Source organism: Trichosurus vulpecula, chromosome 7 (genome assembly GCF_011100635.1).
Source record: "Trichosurus vulpecula isolate mTriVul1 chromosome 7, mTriVul1.pri, whole genome shotgun sequence".
NCBI classification, from domain to species: domain Eukaryota; kingdom Metazoa; phylum Chordata; class Mammalia; order Diprotodontia; family Phalangeridae; genus Trichosurus; species Trichosurus vulpecula.
In genome coordinates this window covers 2,984,726-2,994,359 of record NC_050579.1, presented here as the reverse complement: position 1 = coordinate 2,994,359, position 9,634 = coordinate 2,984,726, and the positions used below count along the sequence as shown (strand labels likewise).

The following is a 9,634-nucleotide window of genomic DNA, read 5'->3' as shown; positions in this document are numbered from 1 at the left end:
TTTTTAGCCAATTCCTTTGCTAAGGAGGAATAAAAAGGATCCTCCCACCCTGGGATATTCATCTCTTCCTCTGAAGTTCTTCTGCTTCTGAACAGAGATCTTATATCTAGCGATCCCATCCACCTTGTCGCCAAATATATTAGGAAGGCAGAATTTATGATTTCAAAGAGAATCTCATATGTGCCTAAAAGGTCCGGAACCGCAGGATATAAGGAATTCTCTAGGCAGAAGGCAGGAGAACTAAAGCATGTATTTACACTCCACAGTAACAATTTATAATTTTCAAACCTACCTAAATGTAACTTAACAGAAATTCTTAGCATGGGATAGATTTTATATGCAATTAGTAATAACAACAACATTGATTATAGTGGGAAATAATGGAGGTGAAGCATGATCTCTATATTTGAAGCTTCGCTACATTCTCCAAGTTATATGTCACTGGGTGAAGTTCATCATACACAATTCACGTGTTTGGATAAAAAATGGGCTGAGATCCAAAGAGGAAAATATTGAAATACGAGCTCTCCTTATTTGCATCGTAACACAGCATTCTAATCATTTCAATGATCACATGTCAAGAGGAGAGAGAAGTGCCACAGAAAGAGAAAGAGAGTGTGTGTGTGTTGGCTGGCCTGTTTTAACTGAGATGTTGGGAAGGCACAGAGCAGTGGTGGGATTTAGCCAGTTCACACTTGTTCAGCAGAACCGGTAGCTCATTTTAGGTTGGCTTCAGTGCACCGATTGTTAAAAAAGACAGTGCTTGCACTCACCACATCAACATGCTGGTGCCTAGGCTAAGTTCCATTGATAACTAGTTGTTAATTTATTTGAATCCCACCACTGGCACAGAGGATATCTTGATGAAGACATGCTAACAGTGGACTAGACAATTTCTTGCCAAAGACAGAAACTTTACTAAAGACAGAGAAGAAGATTATTGTATCACCAAATATCAGAAGCACATATCACTCCATACTCATTTGCCTGGAAATTAATCCACCAGTAGTAGCATAAAAAGTATCATAAATATTAGTAACTTCTGAAGTGATCTCCTTTGTGCTGACATGCTAAGCAGTGGGGAAAAAATCTTAATGGCTCTGGCAACTGGGGAATTTCTATTGGGCATTTTGGTAAATGGATTCATAGTTCTGGTGAATTGTATTGAATGGGTTAAGAGCAAGAAACTGCCACTAAGTGAACTCATCCTCCTCAGCCTGGCCATCTCCAGAATTGGACTGTTGTGTACATTAGTATGGAATAGCTATTTAATTGTAATCTCTATTGATGCACCTACACAACTTAGAATAATTGATATCTTCTTGTCAGTGACTCACATTTCAGATATCTGGTTTGCCACTGTCCTCAGCATCTTCTACTTCCTGAAGATCACCAACTTCTCTAATCCCCTCTTCCTCTGGATGAAATGGAGAATTGACAGGATGGTCTTCAGGCTTCTTTGGGGGCCTTTGATTATCTATTTTTCCATTTGCTTTCTAATGATGGAGAGAAGGTATTATTACTATGGAAGCCTCTTTAGTAGTGGAAAGGAGAGAAATGTGTCCCAGGAGGTCCAAGTGAGTAAAAGTATGTTATTCATGTTTCAGGCTCTCTTTGGCCTTCTGAGTCTTATCCCTTTCACTCTGTCTACAATCTCCTTCTCCCTATTCATTGTCTCCCTGTGGAGGCATACCCAACAAATGCAACTCAATGGCACAGGTTCCAGAGACTCAAATACAGAAGCTCATGTTCGAGCCATGAAAGCTGTGTCTTCCTTCCTTATCCTCTTTTTATTGTACTATATTGGTCTCTTCATCAGCTACTTGAACAGCCCAATTGAAAAAAATAAACTGCTTTTAGAATTAGGCATGCCAATCATGTTGCTCTATCCCTTTGGCCACTCACTGGTCCTGATTCTGTGGAACAGCAAACTGAGAAAAGCTGCCCTGAGGATGTCATGGCTGATAAGGTGCTGCCTGAGAGGAAGTCATCTACAAGACCTTTGGGTATCTGTGAGGATCATCTGGCATTTTATGATGGAAAGAAGTTAGCATGGAGACCTTCAAGAATATTACCAAGGTCTTTCATTCTTTGTAGTAGTAAGACAACTGAATTCTGATTCAAAACATAGACTTGGAGTGAGGAAGACTTTCGAGCAATACCCAACTTTGTCACTTACTATCTGTGTGACCTTGGGCAGCTCAATTAAACTCTCTAAAATTTAGAATCCTCATCTGAGGAGTAGTCTCACTAATATGATGATCATGGTGGTGGTGGGGGTGATAATGATAACGATAACTCCAGATTAAATCTTAGACATTGCAGTCCAACTATAACTTGACCTTTGGGCCTTGGGCTACTGATGGGTGAAGGCATGATCATCAAAACTAGCTCAAATAAGGTACAGCATGCCAAGCCATCATTATGATTTATATCTGTATGTGTTCTTCTCTCTCTGACACTCTCTCTGCCTCTACTTGGGGGGAAGGGATCTAATCAATATTACCACCCTAGCGTTCCTGGAAAAGACATCAATCATTTACCCTATGATGTCAGTTACCATCTCTGTATCTTCCTTGATAAAAATCACATTTCCTTGATCATACTCACCTCTATGTATTCTTTCCCCTATGATCATGTAAGCTTCTTGAGGGTAAGGACTTTCTTGATTTTTATTTTTATATATCTGATGTTTCCCAGAGTTCCTGACACATATTAATCATTCCATTTAAATGAAATTTTATTTTATTTTCCGATCACCATTTGCTCCTTCCCACCTCAACATGTGCCTCTCAATTAAGAAAGCAAGAAAAACAAAATTCCCATTACAAACATGTACGATTAAGCAAAATATATTCTTATATTAGCCACAGAGAGGGAGTGTCTTGGCTGGGCAGATTTAAATGAGCTATTGGGAAGCCACAGAGGATATCTTGATGAAGTTATTCCAAAAGAGGACTAGACATTTTCTTCCCTGAGATAGAAACCTTATCAAAGACAGAGCAGAAAATAATTGCATCACAAAGTTTGAAAAGGACATGTCATTCCATACTTATTTTGCCTCAAAATTATTCCAACAGCTGTAGCACTAAAAGTATTATAAATATTAGTAATTTCTGAATTGATGTCTTTCTGCTTTCATGCTAAGTAGTACTGAGAAAATCTTTATGGGTCTGGCAGCTGATGAATTTCTATTGGGCATTCTGGTAAATGGATTCATAGTTCTGGTGAACTGCATTGAGTCAAGAGGAAGAGACTGCCACCAAATGATCTCATCTTGGTCTGCTTGGCCATCTTCAGTATTGGATTGTGATGTACAATAAAATGCAATATTTATTTGTTACCTCTATTTATGTAACCATCCATGTAAGAGTAATTGATATCTTCTTGGTACTGACTCAGAGTTCAAATATTTGATTTGCCACTATCCTCAACATCTTCTGCTTCCTGAAGATCTCCAACTTCTTTAATCCCCCTTTCTCTGGATGAAATGTAGAATTGACAGGATGGTCTTCATGCTTCTCATGGGGCTCTTGATTATCTACTTTCCATTGTCTTTCCAGCGATGGGGAGAATGTGTTATTACTATTTGAGCCTCTTTAGTAGAAGAAACGAGAGAAATGTGTCTCAGAACATCCAAGGCAGTAAAAGTATGTTCCTCATGTTACAGGTTCTCTTTGGCCTTTTGAGTGTTATTCCATTTACCCTATCATCCCCTTCTCCCTGTTCATTTTCTCCCTGTGGAGGCATACCCATCAGATGCAACTCAATACCACAAGTTCCAGAGACCCAAGCAAAGAAACCCATGTGTGAGCCATGAAAGCTGTGTCTTCCTCCCTCATCCTCTTTTCATTGTACTATATGGGTTTCTACACCAACTACATGACAGAGGAAAAGAGTAAACTGGCTTCCATGTTGAGTATGTCAATCATGTTGCTCTATCCTTTTGGTAACTCAATAATCCTAATTCTGTGGAACAGCAACCTGAGAAAGGCAACCCTGAGGGTGTCATGACTGAAAAGATGCTGCCAGAGAAGTCATCTACAACCTTTTGCGTACTGCTGAGGATCATATGGAATTTTCTAGGGAGAAAAAAGCCACATTAGAGTCCCTAAAGAACTTTACCAAGCTCTTTCATTCTTGGTAGTAGCAAGAGCAATGGACTCTGATTCTAAACATAGACTTGAAGTCAGGAAGACTTTGGGCCAATACCCAACTTTGTAACTTACTGACTGTGTGACCACGGGCCTCTCCCTTAAGCTCGGTGACCCTTAGGATCCTTATCTGAGGAACAAAGACAATATCATGATGATGATAATGATTTATAATAACAATAATAATAGTAATAATCATAATAAATCCAGACATTGTGCTACAACTCAACCTTTATGACACGGGCTACTGATAGGTGAAGGAATAATAAGCCTCAGGATTAGCTCAAATCTTCTCCAGCACACCCAATCCAGCACAGCCCAGCCATCCTGATGACATACTCCTATCTGTGTTCCCCTCTCCCCTTGATTCTCTCTGCCTCTGGTTGGAGACCAGTGATATAATCAATATTACCACTCTAGCATTCCTGGAAAGGACATAACAATCAATTTCTCTATGATGCCTGTCACCATCCCTGTAGCTTCCTTGAAAAAGCACATTTCCTGGTGGAATTCCCCTATGTATACTCTCTCCCTCATATAATGTAAACTTCTTGAGTGTAATGACAGTCTTGATTTTCATTTTTCTGTATCTGATGTTTTGCAGAGTTTCTGACACATGACACTTTCCAGTTCCAAGTGTAATTTTTTTTCAGATCTACATTGTCTCTCTCCCACCTGACAATACTCCCCAAAATGAAAGCAAGAAAAACAAAGTTTCTATTGCAAACACATATAGTTAAACAAAATTAATTCCTGTACTAGCCATCTACCCAGAAATGTCTAATTCTTTACTCTGTATCTTTCACCTCTTTATCAGATGGTGGGCATCATATTCATTCAGTTCTCAGGAATTACAGTTGCTCATTGTGTTGCTCAGACTTCCTAAGTTTCTCAGACTTGTTTGTCTTTATGTTATTGCTGTTATTAAACAATACTTTGATTTAATGCTTTTGCATTCTTTCTTTAATTCATTTATACATTTGAGGCAACTTTGTAGCAAGTTGATGCTAGTCATGAAGTGGCAGTTCCTTAGAAAGAAAGTTGGAGTCCAATGGCATCACACACAGTGAATTCTAAATCCCTCCAGCTCATCGCAAGGGTTTGGGTTCTGGAACATGGCCCTGGAATTTCTCTCCCAGACCATGTGAAGGCATGTCTGCCTTTGATATGTGCTTCTGCTTTGGGTCACCACCAACTGCTCCTTTTGCGGGGGCAATGTGGGTGCATTGTTCCTCATGTCCATCTACACTCTGGAGAAAAAGTGAAGCAGAGGAAGCTCTGAAAAGGGAGAGAGGACAAAAAAATGGATGGGTATTTCTCAAAGCTCTCTTTCGTATACTAAGGAAGCAGCAATGGTAGTGCTCCCTCATGGGATTCTGATCCCTTGAGTCTCAGCCTATCATCTTGAGTTCCATGGGTGTGGTCAGTGAGGCCCCAGTGGTCACATACACATTTCATGGGGAAGGGGTTTTGGGTGGCTCTAAAGGCCCCAACTATGTAACCTCAGCCAGTTAATTGGAGCATTCATCAAGCTGGTCAGAGGCTCCCAGATTTCAAGTATTCTTTGATTTTTTAATTTTTTATTAATTAGTTAATTTATTTTTACTTTTCAACATTCCACAAAATTTAGAGTTCCAAATTTTCTCATTTTCTCCCCATCTCTCCTCTCCCCCCAAAGACCATGTGAATTCTGATTACGCCTTTCCAAACTCTGCCCTCCCTTCTATCACAAGCCCCTTTTTTATCCCCTTTCCCCTCTATTTTCCTGTAGGGCAAGATAGATTTCTATACCCCATTGCCTGTGTATCTTAATTCCTAGATGCATGTAAAAACAATCTTTAATATTAATTTTTAAAACTTTGAGTTCCAAATTCTCTCCCTTCCTCCCTCCACACCCATCCTCATTGAGAAGGTAAGCAATGTGATATCAGTTATACATTTGTAGTCATGCAAGACACTTCCATAATAGTCATGTTGTGAAAGACTAACTATACTTTCCTCCATCCTATCCTGACCCACCCCCAGTTATTCTATTCCATCCTTTGACCCAGTCCCTCCTCAAAAATGTTTGCTTCTGATTACCTCCTCTTCCAATCTGCCCTCCCTTTTATCATCCCCCTCTCTTAACCCCTACTTTCCTGCAGGGTAAGATAGATTTCCATACCTAATTGAGTGTGTATGTTATTCCTTCTTTAAACCAAATCCAATGAGTGGGTTACTCATTCACTCTCACCTCCACCCTCTTCACCTTCTCTGCAAAAGCTTTTTCTTGCCTCTTTTATGTAAGATAATTTACCTCATTCTACCTCTCCTTTTCTCCTTCTCCCAGGACATTTCTCTCTCATCCTTACTTTTAATTTTTAGATATCATCTCTTCATATTGAGCTCACCCTGTGCCCTCTGCCTATACACACACACAGACAGATAGACAGACACATACACATAAGCACATACACACATATGTATTCCCTCCAACTACCGTAAAAGTGAGAAGGCTCTCATGAGTTACCAAATGATCTTTACATGTAGAAATGTAAATAGTTCAACTTCAATAAGTCTCTAATGATTTCTCTTTCCTGTAATAGAGAGTAAATGTTTTCTCTATAAACATACTGTGAATAAAAATCAACAAAAAGATAGTGTATGACAAATAGTTTCTTCTTTCTTGCATGATTCTAAGGCTATGTCTTTATACTAGAATTGGCATCGTATACTGCTTTGTCTGAGTTACCATGAAAACTGAAAGAAAGTTATTTCTTTTGAGTATGAACTATCCAGATTAGTGTCACATTAAACTGCAATTCATTTATAATTTTAAAACCTGAATGGAACTTAACCGAAATTCTCAGCATGAGATTGATTTCATAAGCAATTAGTAATAACATCAATATTCATTATGTTGGGAAATGATAGAGGTGAAGCATGATCTCTATATTTGGAGATTTGTTACATTCTCCATGTTATACATTACTGGGTGAATTTCATCATACACAATTCACATGTTTGGATAAAAATAGGATGAGAAACAAAGAAGAAAATATTGAAATACAACCTCTCCCTATTTGCTTCTTAACACAGGACTCTAATAATTTCCATGATCACCTGTCAAAAGGAAATAGAATTACCACAGACAGAGAATGTGTTCATTGGGCCGTTTTCCCTGAGGTGTAGAGAAGGCACAGAGAAGTGGCGGTATTCAGCCAGTTCAGACTTGTTCAGGAGAACTTGTACCTCATTTTGGGTTGAATTAAGTGGACTGGTTGTTAGCAGGGGTGGGGACTGCATCTGCCCCATCAGCAGCGGTGGTGCCTTGACTCTGTTCTGTCGAGAAACAGTTGTTAATTTGTTTGAATTCCACCACTGGCCCAGAGTATATCTTGATGAAAATATGCTAACAGGACTAAACAATTTCTTGCCTAAGACAGAGATGTTACTAAAGACAGAGAAGAAAATTATTGTATCACCAAGTATCAGAAGCATATATCACTCCATACTCATTTTACTGGAAATTAATCCACCAGTAGTAGCATCAAAAGTATTATAAATATTAGTAACTTACAAAGTGATCTCCTTTTTCTGACATGCTAAGTAGTAGGGAGAAAATCTTTATGGCTCTGGCAACTGGAGAATTCCTATTGGGCATTCTGGTAAATGGATTCATAGTTCTGGTGAATTGCATTGAATGGGTTAAGAGCAAGAAACTGCCACCAAATGAACTCCTCCTGCTCAGCCTGGCCATCTCCAGAATAGGACTGTTGTGTACATCAGTATGGAATAGCTACTTCACTGTAATCTCTATTGATGCACACACCCAAGGAAGAATAATTGTTATCTTCTTGTTTTTGACTCATACTTCAAATTTTTGGTTTGCCACTATACTCAGCATCTTCTGCTTTCTGAAAATCACTAACTTCTCTAATCCCTTCTTCCTCTGGATGAAGTGGAGAATTGACAGAATGGTCTTCATGCTTCTTTTGGGGCCTTTGATTATCTATTTCTCCATTGGCTTACCAATGATGGAGAGAATATATGATTACTATGGAACCCTCCTCAACAGAGGAGAGGAGAGAAATGTTTTCCAGGAGGTCCAAGTGAGTAAAAGTATGGATTTCATGTTCCAGGTTCTCTTTGGCCTTCTGACTCTTATTCCTTTCAGTCTGTCTACAGTATCCTTCTCCTTATTCATTCTCTCTCTGTGGAGGCATACCCAAATAGATGCAATTCAATACCACAGATTCCAGAGACACAAGCATAGAAGCTCATGTTTGAGCCATGAAAGCTATGTCCTCCTTCCTCATTCTCCTTTTATGTACTATATTGGTTCCCTCATAAGCTACTGGAGCTGCTCAAAGGAAAAGAATAAGCTGCTTTTCATATTGGGTACTTCAATCATGTTGTTCTATCCCGTTGGCCACTCAGTGATCCTGACTCTATGGAACAGCAAACTGAGAAAGGCTGCCTTGAGGATGTCATGGCTGATAAGGTGCTGCCAGAGAGGAAATCATCTACAAGCCCTTTGGGTACCTCTGAGGATCATCTGGCATTTTATGATGGAAAGAAGTTAGCATGGAGACCTTCAAGAATATTACCAAGGTCTTTCATTCTTTGTAGTAGGAAGATCACTGAATTCTGTTTCAAATCATAGATTTGGAGTGAGGAAGACTCTGGGGCAATACCCAACTTTGTCACTTATTTCTGTGTGACCATAGGTAGCTCAATTAAGCTCTTTAAAGTTTAGAATACTCATCTGAGGAGTAGTCTCACTAAGATGATGATGGTGGTGGTGGTGGTGATGATTATAATGATAATTCCAGACTCGACCTCAGATATTGCAGTCCAGCTACAACTTGACCTTTGGGCCTTGGGCTACATGTGGGTGAAGGCATGAGCATCACAACTAGCTCAAATAAGGTACAGCATGCCCAGCCCAGCCAAACCATCATTATGATATACTTCTATATGTGTTCCCCTCTCCCATGGCGCTCTCTCTCTCTCTCTCTCTCTCTCTCTCTCTCTCTCTCTCTCTCTGCCTCTATTTGGGGAAAAGGGATCTAATTAATATTACCATTTTAGCATTCCTGGAAAAGACATCAAACAATTACCGTATGATATCAGTTATCATCTGTGTATCTTCCTTGATAAAAATCAGACTTCCTTGATCACACTCCTATCTATGTATTCTCTCCCCTATGTTTTGCAAAGTTCCTGACACATACTAATCTTTCCATTTTAAATGAAATTTTATTTTATTTTCAGATAAACATTCACTCCCTCCCACCCCAACATGTCCCTCCCAATTATGACAGCAAGAAAAACAAAACTCCTATTACAAACATATACAGATAAGCAAAATAAATTCCTACATTAGCCAGATACAAAAAAAAATAGTATGTCTAATTCTTTACTCTGAGTCCTTAACCTTTTTATCAGATGGTTGGTAGCATATTCTTTGAGGCTTCAGGAATTGTGGTTGATCAATG

At 39.2% G+C, this 9,634-nt stretch overlaps 1 protein-coding gene and 2 pseudogenes across 1 annotated transcript; all 3 read left to right on the top strand.

The window, feature by feature from the left end:
• The first annotated feature begins 1,067 nt into the window (after positions 1-1,067).
• LOC118856477 (taste receptor type 2 member 7-like) lies at positions 1,068-2,051 on the top strand. Its single transcript, XM_036766774.1, has one exon. It carries the CDS (start codon positions 1,068-1,070, stop codon positions 2,049-2,051), a length of 984 nt encoding a protein of 327 aa, XP_036622669.1.
• A 1,116-nt stretch (positions 2,052-3,167) lies between these two features.
• Positions 3,168-4,014, top strand: LOC118856475 (annotated as a pseudogene).
• Positions 4,015-7,735: 3,721 nt separating this feature from the next.
• Positions 7,736-8,719, top strand: LOC118856473 (annotated as a pseudogene).
• The last annotated feature ends 915 nt before the right edge of the window (positions 8,720-9,634 follow it).